Below are 19601 nucleotides of genomic sequence, written 5' to 3'. Positions count from 1 at the left end.
AGGTCAAAAACTCCCACGGATACCATTAAACTGAATGTAAATTTATTTTCCATTACATTTAGCACCTTGATTGATTGGCCTTAATGCACCCAAATAGTAATCCACAATAATAGGAGAAATAACGAATAACCATAACATGTGGTATAGCAAAATGGTCGTTGCATAATAGTCTCTGTACTGAACATTTGTTCTGCCCTCTTACCCAAAATTAAGGATCTCTCTTTTTACTCTTTCCTTCTCTTTCTTTTTTGCAAAAAAAAAAAAAAAACTTGCTTGCTTTTCATTTCTTTCATAAAACACCATTGTCCGCCAGATACTCAAATGGTATGTTGTTTGTTTATTCATTCACTTCACAATTTTAACATCTCTATTTTGTTATGTCCATGTTGTAACGAAGATCGTAGAAGCATTTTCAGTATTTCTGATTTAACATAGCTAGCTAGATCTTGTGCAATTTCTTTACGATGGTACAAAAATTTTAATGTGGTAATTTCTGTTATGAGTATTGACTAGGTGTGCACCATTAGTGAAAGGCGATAAAATATCATAGAAAATTATTAAGGAGTAAAACTATTGTAGAATACCTAAAAGGGATAGAAAATGATTTGTACACCTTCACATTACAGAATTTCAATAAGTTTATTCACACAAAATCTCATTCCCTAACGCCAGGGGCCAAACTATATGGTTTGAAGGATGTTCAATTTAACCCTATTCATCGGAAAATTATGAGTATGCAAATAAGTTAAAAATTAATTTATTATACTGTTAAATTCCCTTGATGGAGCTTTGAGGCTACAATAAGTTATCTCTGTGTGACCTATAAGTCACGAGTTAAGAGTCGTATAATTGGCCACAGACGGTTGCTCGGGTAGGCTGCCTACATTTACACCCTCTTAGGATGCGGCCCTTTCCTGAACCCTGCGTTAAGGCCAGGATGCTTCGTACTTGTGGCTGTCCTTTTTGTTAATTCCCTTGACCTAGGGGAATCTTTTAGTGGTAGTAGCAAAGGTGGCTCCAAATTTGTTTTAGATGATAGGTTCAAAATCACAAGTGTGACATTCTTGCATTTTCTTGAATTCCATTGTGAGAATTTCTAGCTCTGCCACTGCCTAAATTATAATGTTCTTAGGAAAAAGAACATAGTCCGCGACATGATTTGTTTATTATGTGTGTTTTCTAGTTCTTCCTTCTTAATAATAAGATTTTAAGCATTTTTTCTATGTTCTTTTTGTATGTATGTCTTTTTTTTTTTTTTTTTTTTTTTTTTTTTTTTTTGCGTAGGCAAATTCAGCATCAGGGATAGCAGTGAGCGATGACTGCAAGCTGAAGTTCTTGGAATTGAAAGCAAAAAGGAACCACAGGTATCTAGTTTTCAAGATTGATGAATTAGTGCAGCAAGTTGTGGTTGAGAAAGTTGGGGGACAGGCAGAGACACATGATGATTTTGCTAACAGCTTGCCTCCCACTGAGTGTCGTTATGCTGTTTTTGACTATGACTGGACTACTGATGAAAACGTCCAGAAAAGCAGGATCTTCTTTGTTGCTTGGTAACCCCTTCTTTTTCATTACTTTGTTCTTCTTATGATCTATGCTGCTCGGATCCTTCAAAACCATCACCGTTGTAAGCTGTGTATTTACCAAATTCTTCAAATGTTATGCATTTTTAGAGGATCTGACACGGATTCGATGATATTTTTGAAGGATGTGAACAACATAACTGTTAGAATGGGTAAAAGTCTCACAATGGTTTGAGAATGGATTGTTGATCTCCTTAATTATATGAATTTCAACAAACCTCCCCTCATGAACTAGCTTGGATTGAGTTAAGCCAAATGGCCATATCATATGATAACTACCAATCATATATCATCGATATCTCCTTCTTGTTCTGATTACTTCTTGGATTGATCTAACAAAGTCAATTTTTAATGAGAATGCAATTTCTTCGATGGTCATTTAACATTTAATTTATTAAATTAAAGTCATAAAATTAATTCTTCTGATGGAATAATAACTCAATTATGCCTATATGCTACCAAAAATAAGAATGCCAAATTCGGTGACGAAAAGCACATCTAGGCTGCCACTTGTACAAAATTGTTATGCCAGTAATCTACTAAATATTGTCATGTCAGCAACTCACCTAACACTATTCATGTGGAACCCCTTAAAAAAAAAACTCATTTAAGACGGACCTAACACCCGATGTCTTTCACCATGTGGCGCATCACATGGTTTTCTTTTAAGCGGTTGAAGCAAGTGCAAGTTTTCTTTTAAGTGGTTTCATGTTGATATCACTTAAAAAGTGTTGCTAAAGTGGCAGCCTACTTGTGTTTCCGAGATTGAATTTAGCATTTTTCAGCCTTTTTTATTTATTTGTGATAAATAGGCCTAGTTGAGCTTTTAAAAAAATAGAAACATTAGTTTTATGATTTTGTTGAAATAAACAGAAAGTTGAATGATCATTCATGAAATTCGTCCTAATGTACACATAATTCATATCCAACAAAGCTAAATCTTGAATAGCTCAGAATTCTTGTTGGGATAAATAATGTGTAACTTTGCATATCTTGAATGTAGGTCACCAGAGACAGCAAGGGTACGAAGCAAGATGTTGTATGCAAGTTCAAAAGACAGATTCAGGAGAGAATTAGATGGTGTCCAGGTTGAGCTGCAAGCAACTGATCCAAGTGAGATGAGTTTGGATACCTTCATCGGAAGAATCCATTGATGTGTCTCAATTTCCCATACTTTCTGGGCCTCTATTCATTACTATATTAAGGGCTTTTAACACACTTGGCTACTCAGCCAAAATAATTAAAGTCGCTCACCAATATACAAAAAATATACATTTGCTGGCTACTAATTTGGTGAGCGGCTATACAGTATAAAAATTATTTTTCATTAATTTGCCTTGGGCCTTCTTTGTTACTACTAGTTTTAAAGGAATTATGTTATCATTTCTTTTAACTATGTTTTTCAGTATTTTCTTTTGAAACCTTTTGTTTTGTAAACTATTTAACATGGTCATGTGACAATATGGTGGAATCCTTTATAATATTTGTTCAGTTGAATTGTGTTATTGTGTTCCTCCTTAGCTTCTTTCCTCAAATTCATCATTTATTTGCTTTTGATTTTGACAAACTACCAAAAATATGAAAAGAAGCAGCAAACGGGATTTTCTTAGTTTATTAAGATTTTAAGATTGGCTAAGCTAATGATTCCATGTTCAAAATTAACCCGTTTTAATGTTCTGTTGAGGCTGAGACGAGAAGATCAAAAGTAATAAATAAATCCAGGAAACAAATGTAACTAGATTAGTGTGAAATCTTGGCTTAGCTTGACTTACATGGATTCATAAGAAGAATTGCGTTTAGGTCTTATACAATAGTAACAATTACTTCTCAGTCCCGAACAAGTTGAGGTCGACTGTATGAATCTCCACTTTTACATTTAAGCTCACTTCATATCCTCATGTACGAAAATAACATTAGAAGTTCTCTAACAAGCCTACAATCTATCCTCAACTAGTAGATATCACTTATATGGATTTTTTTCTTCCATTTTGCCCTATCTTTAGCAAAGTCTGCATTTGTACCAAGGATTTATAGGTCTTTCGAGACAACTTCCTCCCATGTGATCGTAGGTATACCCATTCCCCTTTTAACACCTTCACTTGCCATAGTTTCACACCTATGGACCGGTGCGTCTGTAGGTCGATGGAGCACATGTCCATACCATCTCAAGTGACCTTCTCGCATTTTGTCCTCAATGTGTGTGCTATTTGTACCTTCTGGTGAATGTGGTCATTTCTGATCTTTTCTAATCTGGAATGAATACATATTCATCTTAGTATATGCATCTCTGCGACACTCATCTTGTTGATATGATGGACTTTAATAGTTGAACATTCACTATCATATAACATTGTCGGTTTATGGTTGTTCTATTGAACTTTCCTTTCACTTTGCTAGGCATCCTTCTATCATATTACACCCGGCAGTACTTGTCCACTTCAGCCATCCAATTTTAATCAATTGAGTAAAATTCACGTATATCATTCCATTCTCTTGAAATAACGAGCCTAGGTATCTAAATTGTTTTTATTTTGGCGCCACAATTTCGTCCAGTCTCGCCTTAACTACTCTCTTCTTATGCTGACTAAAGCTGCAATGCATGTATCTAGTTTTACTTTTTCTTATCTTAGAACCCTTACTCTCTAAAATGTATCTCCATAGTGCAAGCTTTAGTTGATACTCTCGTTAGTTTCGTCAATTAACACAATATAATAAGCAAATAACATGCATCATAACACCTCATCTTGTATTGTGTTAGTTAGCTCATCCATAGCTAGGGTAAACAAGTAGGAGCACAATGCCAATCTATGGTGTAAACCCATTATTATGGGAACTCCTCTATATCACCTATTACTGTTTTCAATCTAGTGATAGCTCCTTCATGCATGTCTTTTATGGCATTTATACATTTAATATGAATTCCTCTCTTCTCCATCATCCAACAAAGGACCATGTGTGGTACTCTATCATATGTTCTCTCTAGATCAATAAACACCATGCGTAGATCTTTTTTCTTTTTGCTATACATTTCCATCAATCTTCTTAGTAAAAATATAGCCTCCATTGAAGATCTACCGGCATAAATCCAAACTGGTTCTCTTTCACTTAAGTAGTATTCATAAGTCTACGCTCTATCACTTTTTTCTAAAATTTCATTTTATGACTCATGAGTTAATGCCACGAAAGTTCGCACAACTTTGAATTTCTCATTTGTTCTTATAAATCATAGTCGACACACTCTTTCGTAGCCAGTGTACTCTTCTAAAATCAATATACTCTTCCTTCATTCGTGGGCATCTTACCACTTCTTAGAATAACATTGAATAGCTTAGTGAGTATATTCAACTTTTGACCTCTCCAAGACACTTCCAAACCTCTATAGGGATACAATCATGACCATAAGATTTTCTAATCTTTATACTCTCATGCCATCATTTACCTCTATTAGCTTAATTCTACAAGTGTAGCTAAAGTTACTATCATCAACAAATGTGTGCCGGTCTAAAATGTTATTATCTTGGTTTGAGTTGAGCAATTGATTAAAACAATCTCTCCATCTCTCCTTGATCTTGTTATCTCCTGCCAATAGTTGTTAAGAATCATCCTTAATGTCACGACCCAACCAGAGGGTTATGACGAACACCCGAAGCTAAACTACCGAGCACCACAACACGTACATGCATCTCATATCCATACCTGAGTGGGCCATCATGCTTAACTCATAAATATCATAAAATGTATGGGACACAAGCCCAAAATATAATATACATACATCATTAAGCTGATCCAAGTACACATGCCGGCTATCAAAATGATGATACAATAAAACATAGACCGAGAAGGTCATGGAATATCTGACTGTGCATATTTGTCTACGAGCCCCTGCTGGAGTGCATAACATAATAAGGACAAGACAGGATCCCGCCATACCCATCTATACACAAAAGGATCATACCAACTGAACTGCAATTCCGGAACAAGTAGAGTGCTCATGTACAACCGCTGAGACGTCAGCCTATGAGTCTGAACCTTCTCCTTGTCTACCTGCGGGCATGAATGTAGCGTCCACGAATAAAAGGACGGCGGTACGAATAATGTACTAAGTATGTAAGGCATGAATAACAACATAATGAAAATATGGAGATAACATAAGATAAAAGAGATCAATTTGTACCTTTGAATGCCTCTTAAGGCGGATGTCATGCATGCTTGCCTTTTAAAAAGAAACATTTTCATATATATATATATATATATATAATACTGTACCCGGCCATATAGGCTCGGTGTTATCATCATATCATCATCATCCAGCGTTCGGGGTAACATCATAACATACCCACTACAGTGGTGTGCACATCTACGTGCCTGCCCGACCGACTATAGTGCGGCTCGGTATGAGAAAATACATACATATATATAAAGCATGCATGAGAGGCCAAAGAAAAGCTATGACTCTATCGGAGTCGTAAGGTCGGTAAACCTCCGATTATCATTATGGAACTATTATCATGGACATAGCTCACCTTGAAGGAACAATAATCATAAGATTAGATCAACATCAATAATAAGATCAATAACCATAATATGAGATCAATAACCAATAATCATGAGATAAGGATCAACAATATCATAAGAACACCAAGACCATATGCTTCTAATATTTCGAAGAGAGGAATCATTATGGACATACTTTGTGCAAGCTCGAAGCAATGGAATCATGCCTTAAGAAAGAAAGGGACAGTCTTAACATACCTCGTCATCTCCTTAGCTACTTAACACTTATCCTTCCGAACTTGCAAATCTACATTCAAGATAATTCATACCAAGGCCAAGCCATTGAAACTCTCATAAGATCAAACTAGACTAATAAATGAGCCAACGAAAATCGGACAACATTTCCTTTATATCTTCTACTTCCACTAATCCTCCAAACAACACCTAAACATCAACAATGTCAACAATAACATAATCAAGAGATTTCATACAAACTTGAGTCAAATCCACCCAAAACTTCCTTCCGAATTCCATCCACAGCCAACAACTACCCACAATACTTTATGATCTTTCTTCCATAACTATTTTCACTTATAAGACTTGTTTAACCTTCAAATCAACTCAACCTAAGAAACACGATGAAGAACATACCTTATACTTGAAGAACTTCAACTCACACAACTTGTTTCAAGACCAAGTTCATCACAACTCCAAGTATAAGCAAGAACAATCACCTTTTATAAACTAGTTGTGGATTTGAAGCTTGATCTTCTCTTGTGATGGCTTGGAATGATTTGGAGTGTTTGAGAGAGCTTATAGGGTCTAGAAGGATCTGTTTTTTGGTGATAAAATGAACCGAAGTCGTGTCCCCTTCTATTTATAGCAAAGAAATAGTTTCCACCGCCTCAATTCGACGGTTTACTTCGACGAACCGTCGAGTTGCCCTGTCGAATTGCATCAGAGGAATCGTACAATTTTGAACGGGCCGTATCGTCCACCGTACATCTCGGATTTGCGATCTGTCAGTCGTATTGGAAAGAAAACTCTCTGAACTTCAATTTACATAGGTTATGCATTCCATAACTCCTCATATTCGAGGAGATATACCTCTCTCAAGTTGGACCAGAATTTCCTAACCAAAATTCTGCCAAGTTTTTCCAAAATTTCGATAAACTTAATTTCTTCAATTCGCTTGATCCTGGAACCTTTAGACACTTGCTTAGAACTTGTTAAAGTATTTCTTAACTTTATAAGGGTTTCATAACCTGTCCGAGCTTACGTTCATTTACTTACGATGCAAACGATGCGAAAATTTTCGAGGTGTAACACTTAAGACACTTCACCTGGTTTATATCTTTGCCCTTCTTCTCTCTTAATCGTGCTAGTTCAAACATTTCTTTCTCCGCTTCTCGTGTCCCTAGTCCCTAGCTTTTGATACAAGCCATTTAGAGCTTCCTCTTTGGGCTTTATTAGTAGCCTTTTTAGCTTCCCTCTTAGCTCTGTTGTATATATTCTTCAAAGACTTCTTTGTCCACTGCTTTTTGTCAACTTCCTATAGCTCTTTCTTTTAGTTTCAATAACTATTCGTACCTCCTCATTCCACGAGATCCTTTCATGTACATCTATAAATAGAGATTGTTCATTTGAGTTATATTTGCGCTCAAATAAAGAGTGTGTAGTAAAAAGTATGCTCAAGCAAGCAAGAAAGAGTGTGAGAGATAGCAAAGGTGAGAAAATAAAAGAAAGTTGATGAAGTGTGAGTAAAAGAAAAATTGAGTGTGAAGATTTGTAAGATCGAAGTTGATCCTTAGTTTATAATAATAAAATTTCAATTTTGAACAACTAATTGTGTTTAACAATACTCAGCAATGGAAGACCCTCATCGACATCAAATTATGATCAACCATATGTGAAGGACTAAAGAATAAAAAATAAAATGAGGATTTTGTTTATATATATATACCATAGCAAATTTTCCACAATCATGTGTTAAAGTAAAAATTATTCTTGATGCACTTATATATCGTGTAAATATGTTAATTTAATATAATCAGTAAAAAACATGTAATTTTGATGTTTCTCAACATGCTTTGTTTTCTTTGCATCACGAAGGACCCATCAATATACAATTATAGTCCAGCATATGAAAAGGCGACAATGAATTGAGGAAGTTTAATTTGTCTTTGCCATTATAATAGTTCCAAAATCATGTACTACTAAAGTAATCCATGATTTCTATTTGTCTATCCGTATAGATTATTTACTCATAATGTTTATTTCATATCAGTGAGAACATGTAATTTTGGTGCTAAAACCTGTTTTTTTTTTTTTTCTTTCCCAAACCTGTATTTAGCCATTATTTATTATTGTGAAGGATAAAGGTGAACATGGATGCTTGGTACACATTGACTAATTTGGTGTAGAAAAGAATGCAAAGGAGAAATTAGGGTATCGAAAGCGGGGAAAATATATCCTCGCAATATATGCACGAATTTAATTACTCCCTCCGTCTATTTTTACTCCCTCCGTCTATTGACTTGACACATCCATAGTCATAAATAGAATGACAATTTTACTATATCACCCCTAACTATTACTAAGTCATCTAATGTTAAAAACTAATTAAACGTACTTTAAAAGTTGTGCAGCCACTAACAATTTTTTAAAGTTTTCATTCAATAATCAATAATAACGATAAAACAGGTATGGACTGGTAAATTATCTCTTGATTTTCTAAATTAGACAAGTACAAAAAGTGGACATTTAGGGTGTGTTTGGTATGGAGGAAAATGTTTTCCTTGATTCTTGGAAAATAAGTGAATTTCAACTTATTTTCTCATGTTCATTTGGGTAGCGGAAAATAAGTGAATTTCTTACTTATTTTTCTCATCTTCGTTTGATTGGTAGAAAACGTTTTCAGCAAAACACTCACCCAAGCCCCACAACTCCACCCCATCCCCACCACCCCATACCACACCAACCCCCACAACCACCCACCCCCATTTTTTTTTTTTGAAGTTTGTAATTTTTTTTCTGGATTTTCTAAACCACCACATCCCTCCCCCATCCTTGCGTGGACACATACCACACCAACCCCCACACCCACCCACCCACCCCACCCCCACCCCCCATAATTTTTTTTTTGAAGTTTAAAATTTTCTTTTCTTGGTTTTCTACACCATCACACCCCCCCCCCCCCCCACCCCCCAAAAATATTTCTTAAAAAAAGTTTTAAGAGTTACTTTTTTCGAATTTTTACACCGCCCACACCCAAGACCCCACCACCCCCTCCAATAACCACGCAAACTTTCAATTTTTATAATTTTTTAGTAGAGGTAAAATTAAATAGGAAGTAGAAAATTCGGGAGGGGGTAGGGGGTACGTGTAGGGGGTGGGTGTGGAGAATCAAATAAGAAAACTTTTCAAAACTTTAAAAAAAAAAAAAAATATATATATATATATATATAGAACGGGGTGGTGGGGTGTCGGGAGGGGGGTAGTCTTTGGGTGGCTGGGGTGAAAAAAATAAAAAATAAACTTTTAAAACTTTTTTTAAGAAAAAAGAAAAAAAATTAGGGGTGGGCGGAGGGGTTGGGGGTGGGTTGAGTGGGGGGGGGTGCTGGGGAGAGGGGGGAGGGATGTGGTGGTGTAGAAACCCAAAAGAAAAATTAAAAAAAAAATGGGGGTGGGGGGTGGGGTGTGGCGTAGGGGTAGGGTGTTGGGTGAGGCGTGGGGGTAGGGTGTTGTGTGGGGGAGTGGTTGGAGGGTGCGGTGGTGCATGGTTGAGGAAGTGGCTGGGATTTGGTAGTTGGGATTGGTAGTAGGTAGGGGCTGGGTGGTGCAAAAAACCAAAAAAAAAGAAGAAGGGAAATTTCAACTTTTTTTTTCAAAACAAAATTAATATTTTTTTTTTGCTAAGGGGGGGGGGGGGGTGGGAGTGGTTGGGATTTGGCCGAAAGGAGTAGTAATAAATATTTTGGAAAAGGGTTCAAAACACACTCAAACTATGGCCAAAGTTGCCATAACACACCTGAACTTTGCGGGGGTCCTATGACCCCCCTGTACTTATTTTTTGTGTATTTTGTACGCCTTTATATGGTGACCTATGCAAACGATTGTATCTACTCTCTTTGAGCGCGTAAGATTCCATACAAAAGTGTATATAATACATAAAAAATAAGTCGAGGGGGGTCATAGGACCCTCGTAAAGTTCAGGTGTATTATGGCAACTTTGGCAAAATCTGGGCAACAAATTACTGTTCATCTTCTTCATAGGGAACTGGACTGAAATTTGATCCTAATGCACTTCAAATCTCAATCAAACATCACCAAATTTCAGATTCAAATTCCTCTCGACGTTCCTGTTCTTTTTGTATATCATCCACTCAAAATGGAGCTTATTTGCGGCAACCCGAAAATTCGAGTTCGAAGCTTCAAGCTTTTTTCATGGCAGTCATGGAGTCGTTCAGTTCTTCTTCACGTTCCAGACGTCTTCTAAGCTCGAGTTCAGCTTCAAACAATCTACAACCAAGAATTTTATTCATCAAATCCGGAATTTGAAGACCCAGATCTGAAAGCTTCAAGTCGAAACTCGACGTCCCTAATGGAGTTTTTGTTTACTGGTTCTACTATCTTAATCCACTATTATTAATCATGTTTTCAATGTCGACAATGTCACAAATCCTATATAATATCAAAAAAGACCCGTTTGATTTGGTCGTTACAATGGAGTTTTTTGGGTTTGAAATTTTGGAAAGTAGAGAAATGAAAAATACCCAATTGAAGAATAATTAAATCTTTTAAACTCAACACAAAGGAAAGCAAAAGGCACAAACTCTTGAATAGGCACAAACTCAACACAAAAGGCACAAAGCAAAAGGCACGATAATTGAAAGAAAAATTAGCTCTAACGACTGGAAAAAAATTTGATCACTATAAGTGCACTTACAACGACCGGATTCATCTGCCTTCGTTAAGAAGTGGTCGCTAATGGAGCGTGTGCATACACTCAAACGAGTTTGGGTGACTTTGTCCATTTGAAAGCATAGATAATACACAAAAAATAAGTCCAGGGGGGTCATAGGACTCCCGCGAAATTCAGGTGTGTTATGACAACTTTAGTCATAGTTTGAGTGTGTTTTGAACCCTTTTCCCTAAATATTTAGAAGTATGAATGGCGAAAAGGAGTAGTAAATATTTAGAAGAAGAATTAATTGTAGTTAGACGAGTGAGATTTGTTTCTTTTGCTGTTGATGTTGATGTGGGTTGAAATGATATTTCATAAGATTCAAAATTTATATCTCCGAAATAGTTGTGATGTCACTAGACTTACATGGCATATATAGGTTCGCAAAATAGTATATGATGTCACTAGACTAACATGACATATATAGGTAACGATAAACATCAAACATTTATTTTTCAAATTTTTATTGTGAGTTGTTTTATTTAATTGATAATAGTGTAGGATATAAAACTGCACTTGACATCATTGTTCAATTCCCTACGAGGGTAACGGATATCGTTAACGACAAAGATATAGAATGATAAAGATTTATTCACCCTTAATTAAAAATATATATTTTAGTTGAATTTTAGAAATGAAATAATTCTTGAGAAAAAGCATGTTTGCCTTTAATGAATCGATGCGGCAGAATTTGAATTAATGATCAAATCCAATACCTGATACGAGATGGTTCACAACAATATACCTATGAAATTCGAGGATGCTATAAGTGGGGTCCGGAGATCATGGTAGTGTATGCAGATTTTATCTCTATTTTGCGAGGTAGAGAACGTGTTTGCGATAGATCCTCGCTTAGAATAAAGCAAAAACAAAGCAGGTCAAGTAGGAAAAAGGAGCAATAGCTACAACAAAACAATATGTTAAAAAAGAACAATAGGCAGTAAATAATAACATAAATCGAATGACAAGAAACTACAGGAGATATACTACGACTACTAGTAAGAATGATAAGCAAGATAACATTTTACTACCTACTAACCTTATACCTTAATCTAAGTCTGTCAATTGGGCTGGGCCGACCCCGTAAGAGGGTGGTGGGCTGGGCTAGTGGAAAGAATTAGGGGGCTGGGCCGGACATGTCATTTAGCCCGGTAGCCCGGCCCACCAACAACCCGAGTTCTGACCCACCGGAGGCCCGGCCCGGCCCTCTTCGAATTAATTTTTTTTTTAAAAAAATCATAAATTGGCATTTTTACATATATATGACAGATTTCGTAACTTCCACCATTTCTTTTTTCTTTTCTCCTATTTGCTGTGAAAAATAAGTTGGTAACACCAAAAATTATGGCGGCAGAGAAAATATCTTTTCGTGAACATGATTCGAGCAAATTAATATAATAACACAATTGAGCATCATGGATATTATTATAAAAATAATAAATTAGCATAATTAAAAGCAAGATAGTTATGTCAAAATGATGTGTCATCAGTCATCCCTATTGATAGCTAAGTTTACAGAATCGTTAAAATGAAATAAAAGGATCAACTCACAGAGAAATTGGAAGATAGATTGTGATGAAGTACGAAAATGTAGAACAACCAATGTCTAAGATATTATTAGTTTCAAATAATTTATATATAATAATAATTAAAAAAAATTAGCGTATTTGAAATGTCTCCGCCGATGATGGAGAGGTGACAATCTGCACCTGACATTAGGACTTAGGATCAGATGATATAATTAAATTAAGAACTTTGGTTTCGTATCAAAACTCATGTGCATTCCCATTTAGTTACTGTGTGATTTCATTTCAATTTTGTTTTTTTGGGTTAAAAAGATTAGCTTATTTATAGCAAAAAAGGAGTTCCTAATTTATGTATATCTTGTATATGTTAATGGTATATTTGCGTATATCTTGAATGTGTTGTTGGAATGAGGACTCCCAACGGCTATTTAAGTGCTAAAAATTATAAAAAGTTGAGAATGTGACGCAAGACTACATAAGTAATTTAAAATAAAACTTCAAACTTAAATTGATAACATTGCAAATTCAAAACATACAAACTTGAACGGTTAACTTAATAGAAATGAAAAGTTCAAAACGCTAGCATCGATGGAGAAATTTAAAGAAGAGATAAACTTCAAAGTTCAATTTTGTGCCTTTTGTCCAAGTGTCTACGTAACGGACCGGTACCCCCAAAAACCGGGTCGGACTTATAGAGATATATTTGACCACAATGTTGACATTTAACATGTTTCTCGTCTACACGCTCAAAATGCAACCACACCGGACTTGAAATTGATCTTCAGACTGGAGGAGCAGGTGGAGGATTATCATTATCCATTAAATTTAAATTTTGAAATTTGAACTTGGAAGTTGGAAGAGAGAGAGATTTAGATGAGTAGGAAATTTAGGGAAAGAGAAGAGTAGGGAATTGTGAGATATTATGGAGAAGAATGAATGGTATTTATAGATTGAAAATAGGGCAAAAGTATAATTTAAGGAACTTGATGGTTAAAATAAAGTTGACAACAACTAGATTTTAAAGTATCAAACTTAATAAATTTTAATATTAGATTTTTTTAAAAAAAAAATTAAAATCCGGCCCGGCCCACTAATTAAAACCCGGCCCGGCACACTTAGCCCACTATGTACCCCTACCCGGGTAGGGGGATGGGCCGGGCACCCCTTTCTCTCCTCCAACCCGGCCCCAACCTGGCCCACTAACTATGGCCCGGCCCCATGTGACCCGCATTTATATGGCCCGACCCACTTGACAGGCTTACCTTATTCCGTGTCCTCCACAAACCTCCTCTCCAGGTCATGTCCTCGGTAAGCTGCAGTTGTGGCATGTAGTATCTAATCACTTCTCCCCAATAATTCTTCAGCCTACCTCTATCTCTCCTGAAGCTATCCATAGCCGACCTCTCACACCTCCGCACTGGGACATCAGCGCATCTCCTCCTCACATGCCCGAACGATCTCAGTCTCGCTTCCCGCAACTTGTCCTTCATCGAGGCTACTCCCAACTTATCCCGAATATCTTCATTTCTAATCCTATCTCTCCTAGTATGCCCACACATCACAGAGCCGTAGAGCTTCTAAAATTCAGCTCACTGTAGTTTGCTGACTTCCTAATTGCATGGCCGTGGCAGAATTTGGAAAAGCCACGTTCCAACATCATAAGCTAAATCATACTCTATGCTCGGAAAACATTTAATTACTAGAAATATCCATTAAGTAATTAGAATAAAAGCTTAAGAATCAAAAATAATATGAGGATAAATATTGACTTAACTAATTACGAAAAAAAATGAAAATACACAATTCATACATTTAAGAGTTATTTTTCATGAACTATATCTAGAGAAAGATTATAATGCATACAAGAGTACTATATGAAAATAATAATGTAAAAAGAGTATTATACTAGAAAATAATACTCTATATACAAATTATTATAACGGAAATAATTGTGTTCACAATTGAAAATGACATTTCATTTTTAAATACCTTTGTTTTTATATTGTTATTTCATATTTAACCTAAATGGTACATAAATCTTAATACGTCATACAATATTATCGTAATATTAGTCATACAATATTTTTAGAAGTTGGTAATGTTTTCCAATTTCATATCATGATGGTAGTATTTCAATTAGTTTGTGTGCATTTCACACTATTTGTTCTTACAAACTTCACCAGCACAAATATCATACAACTATTGTCCATCAAGGCTAGTTTTTTTTTGTCGCCTCTGCTGAATTTGACCACGTAGTTCTTCTCTACTTCAATAATCACCAGATCATCTTTGAAGAATTTTGTTTAAAACTAAACTCATAATTTTGAATTTTAAATTTCAGATTAGATAATCTTAAACTACTAATCTAGTTAGAAAAAGGCGGTCGATCGACTTCTAAACAAAATGCCACTTCTAGTGGCTATATCTGTGTAAATTCAAATAAATAACTAGTGGCAGTATCATCTACATCATGTCTCAAAAGTCTCAAACCTTCGAGAGCAAAAAACAAAAAAACCATCAAACCTTATATTCGATTTCGTAAAAGAAATAGAATTGAAGAAGACATCATTTCAACTTCTCCCTTTTAACAAAATTTGATCACCTTTTATGTTCTATATCTATATATCCAAAAATGGAAAGCGCTGCTATTCCCCAAGTGGAGGAGACAACTAAACCAGTAGTGCCACCGCCAATACTACTTCATAATACTACTACTACACCTCTAGCTCCTAAAGTTGTCACCAATACTGTCACACCTCAAGGTAAATTATTTATATGTTTCTAATTAATCCCATTCTCCTCTTTCTATACATCTACATATTATTACTGTTTCTTTTTTCTTAAAAAAAAAACCTAGGTGTTCATTATTATATTTATGTTTAGAGTTTAAGTTTTATGTCTTCAGTCTTCACTGAAAATATTATACATAATTATGGTTCCTGTTGTACCAGGTAGAAAATTAATCCCTTCGCCCATTTTTACTTGTCATGTACTCCCTCTGTTTCAATTTGTTTGAACCTATTTCCTTTTTAGTCCGTGTCAAAATGAATGACTTCTTTCCTAATTTGGAAACAAATTCACTTTATGAATGATTTACAGTCACACAAAATTTCAAGGCTTATTTTGAACCACAAGTTTCAAAAGTCTTCCCTCTTTCTTAAATGTCGTGCCCAGTTAAATGGGTTCATATAAATTGAAACGGGAGTATTTGATTTGCCACGCCTAATAAGAAGTCAAAAATAGAATGTCAATTTTACTATATTATTCCTAATCTATAGCTAAGTAACCTAATGATTAAAATCAATAAAATATAATTTAAAATTTGTGCAACCACAAAGTGAATTCCTTGAAGTTTTCAACTTAATAATTAATAATAATGGTAAAATAGCCATGAAATGGTAAATTATCTCTTTGATTTTTCAAATCGGACAAGTAAAAATGGACTATTATTTTTAGTATACAGGACAAATAAAACTGGACGGAGGAAGTATATTGATAGTGTAAAAATCACTACAGTGTTTCTGTATATAGTTTAAAGGCTGACAACAACAGCAACATATCTAGTGAAATTCCACAATGTGGGGTTTGGATAGTTTAAAAGCTGACAAGGTAATGAATTTGTATATTTGTAGAGTATGACTTCTTTTATCTTGATAGTATCAAGAATTTTAGACTTACTTGATGAAAAACAATTTAAGGTAATTATTTATGGTAAATATAGTATTAATTGCTACCTACAAAGAGGTAAATGATCTGTTATGGTGGGTATAACTACATTGATAATGTAAATATTATTTACTATGTCAATATATATAAATTAAATTCATAGTTTTAAATATCTGACCCATACAAATGAAAATACGTTATTTTCTTGCTGTGTTCTTTTCTATGAGAGCGAGTTTTCAGTTGGTATTATTGGATTATGTAATATCATAGCTGCTTTTGTTATTATATTGCTGAGTTTTTATGCCATCGTTTTTAGTGTTCAATCTTCATACTGAAACTTGCAAGTTGATGCTGATTTTCTAAAACAATTTTCATTCTAAATAAAGCACTTCCGAGTGATTATTGCTTGTTCTTCAACTTAAATCAACAGCTTAATGAATAGGGTACAGATGAACTCACATAAAACCTTGCGATTGAAGTACAATTTCATGTTGGAAAATAACTAAAAGTACCTTTTATTCTTTTACTTTTAAAAGTACTTTAGTTTCTAATTATGTAGATTTTATTCTAAGTAAATTAAGATATCTATGGCCAAATTGAGACCGAAAATTAGCAAATTTGACCATGGTACTCCGAACTCCCTCATTCTTTTTGAAATGGAAAGAGTACTAATTTCTTGTCCCATCATTATTTCTCTAAGATTATTGTATAGTTCTTCTCCGAATCCAAATGACCTTAGTTCTGCCCTTATTCATTAACTGATAAATAACTTCACACCTAGTGAACTATCAGCATAATTATCATTTTCCTGCACAAAAACTCGATTTGGATTACTATTAAAAGTAAGTGGTGAACGTAGGTAAAAAGAATGAAAGGAGTGCAGAAAACAAAATAAAAATAAAAAGTACCGATTAAGCGTTTGCATATATCTTGAGGGGCATCTTCTCTCTAGAGGCCTTCCGACTAGATGCTTACCATGATTCACTACTAAAAAGCATGATTTAATGACGACAAATTATGGAGCTAAACAGTAGAATCCACCAATTAGTTCTATTTAGCGATGGATTACCAAAAAACTATTGTTAGCTACGAGCAATTTAGCGACGGATTAGCGACAAAGTTCATAGCTAATTCCAGATTTTTTGTAGTGCTTTGTGATATTATAATATGTTATTGTTGTTTCCCGATTTTTGCAGAGACTGATTTTTCATCAAAGGAAAGTTCAAAGGGATCCCTTGACAGAGGTATGTATTACATCTAGACGTTAACCAGTTTTGGCTACGGCTACAACATGAGACATGACTAGGGATGTGCTTAATTTAATGACTAATGATAGCACATAATTTCCTTAGAGAACTTAAAGTTGAAGAGTTCTGGAATTGTTCTCTGAATATTTTGAAGTTGCGAAAGGTCATATCTCAGATGTTAACTGGAGCTTTGTTTTCTTATTTTTCTTCAGATATTGCTCTTTCACAGCTTGAAAATGAGAAAAGGTCTTCTTTTGTCAAGGCATGGGAAGAAAGCAAAAAAAGCAAAGTGGACAACAAGTAGGATTTCCAACTTCTATGTTATATTCATTCATTGCATAATTGGCATATATGGAGATCTCATCGTTCCTAATTGAGTTTTTAGAAGTCCAAATTTTCCAGGTCACATAGATATAAGACATACAGTATTCTTTGCGACTGCAAAACTCGTTCCACCTTAGTTCATCTTTACATTTCTTTTGATAACTTAACTATGCTCACCTCCTCAATACTTAAAATTCTTTTAATTTGCCTTATCTCTTTAGGTTGAGATGTTAATACGTCCATTAGATCATATATATATATAAACTATACATATATAAAATGTGAACAACCACTGCGTCATTGTTTCTAACCTTGTTTTTACTATTGAATAGGCCCAAAAGAAGCTCTCTAAAGTTGCAGCGTGGGAGAGTACCCAAAAAGCAAAGCTTGAAGCTAAACTGAAGACACTTGAGGTAACCATGGTCGGACTCGAGTATACATGCATCTTCAATGAATTTGAAATGCAAATACTTCAAGAGAGCAATGATGTACAGGGAAAAATAGCTCAATTTCTAAGTAATTTATAGTGCCTTTTAATAAGACTAGCGCTCGAGTACTTTTGAAGTGATTCTAACTATTCCATGAATCACTTCGCACTTTTAGCTGCAGATGAAAACTTAATAATGGTTTTTGTTGTCGGGTTCTGCCCAAAATTTTGGTTAATGCATGGTATGCAAAAGTCCAAGTGGTTCAGTTTAGGATAGGCACTACGACAAAAAAGACATTTGCCAACAAAAAATATTTGGAGCCATAGTATTGATTATTGTTGCGAAAAGTACTTTTGCCAACAAAATCTTGTTTGTTGTTGCATAAACTTTTCCCATAGGTTATTGCAACGACATGCAACAACTTTTTTTTTGTTGCCAAAAGTACTTTTTGCAACGATAATCAATACTATGACAACAAAAAAAGTTCATTTGCCAACAATATAATTTTTGTTGCCAAAGAGTTGTTGCCCTTTCTGTACTTTCTTGTAGTGAGGAATCAAAATACTCTTGACTTATGTTGGGTGTGTGTCGGATCCTCTATGAGGTTTGATTTTGGAGAATCCGATAAGGGTGTAGCAGCATTTTCGGAGGGTGTAAGCAACATAGCTTTTGTCCATTTTTGTTTTCTGATAGATATTGGACCGTGTTGATTTCCCGTTTATGTTGATATTGATAATAAGCTCGTGAAAACTGCAGGATCAACTAGAGCACAAGAAAGCAGAATACGCAGAGATGATACAAAATAAAGTAGCTCTAATTCATAGGGAAGCAGATGAGAACAGAGCTGTGGTTGACGCGAACCGAGGGCAAGAATTTCTGAAAGCAGAGGAGACAGCGGCCAGGTACCGCGCTACGGGGCAAATCCCTAAGAAGAAGCTTCTTGGATTCTGTGGATGTTAATGATGTTATGAACTTGTGAAAGATCACCAAGGATAACATTCACTTTTCACTTTGTAAATTTCATGTTGCTTCTTTTTAGTGTGTGTTCTTTGATGAGTGTCCAATTAGGTTCTCTGCTACTCTGTGTACAAAAACTACTAATAAAATGTTGATGATAACGAGTCTGCTTAGAAAACTTCCAGAAATTTGGAAGGGAATTTTTGTAGTTGTGTTTTTTTTTTTACAAAATTTTGTAGTTGTGTTCAATGAGTTGAAAAATCTAGAGTTCATTAATGATAAAAAATAAACAAGAATTATTTCTCTAATATCAAATACTAGTGCTGGCGAACTCAATTTGTTCCAAACATTTCACGATAAATAAGACAAGAAGCATTTGTTACGTGTTTTTTTTCAAAATTCAATAAGTGGAA

At 35.0% G+C, this 19601-nt stretch overlaps 2 protein-coding genes across 2 annotated transcripts; both read left to right on the top strand.

Annotated features, from left to right (window-relative positions):
- The first annotated feature begins 213 nt into the window (after positions 1-213).
- LOC132632704 (actin-depolymerizing factor 10-like) lies at positions 214-3069 on the top strand. The gene is made up of 3 exons (XM_060348788.1): positions 214-324; positions 1285-1550; positions 2584-3069. The coding sequence occupies exons 1-3, from the start codon at positions 322-324 to the stop codon at positions 2732-2734; spliced, it is 420 nt and encodes a 139-aa protein (XP_060204771.1). The 5' UTR covers positions 214-321; the 3' UTR covers positions 2735-3069.
- An 11932-nt stretch (positions 3070-15001) lies between these two features.
- LOC132632938 (remorin 1.4-like) lies at positions 15002-19371 on the top strand. Its single transcript, XM_060349092.1, has 5 exons — positions 15002-15328; positions 17429-17476; positions 17692-17780; positions 18136-18216; positions 18988-19371. The coding sequence occupies exons 1-5, from the start codon at positions 15199-15201 to the stop codon at positions 19189-19191; spliced, it is 552 nt and encodes a 183-aa protein (XP_060205075.1). The 5' UTR covers positions 15002-15198; the 3' UTR covers positions 19192-19371.
- The last annotated feature ends 230 nt before the right edge of the window (positions 19372-19601 follow it).

The sequence above is a fragment of the Lycium barbarum genome, chromosome 1, assembly GCF_019175385.1.
Source record: "Lycium barbarum isolate Lr01 chromosome 1, ASM1917538v2, whole genome shotgun sequence".
In the NCBI taxonomy this organism is placed as follows: domain Eukaryota; kingdom Viridiplantae; phylum Streptophyta; class Magnoliopsida; order Solanales; family Solanaceae; genus Lycium; species Lycium barbarum.
The sequence above is the reverse complement of the archived record's forward strand: the minus strand, read 5'-3'. Positions and strand labels throughout refer to the sequence as shown.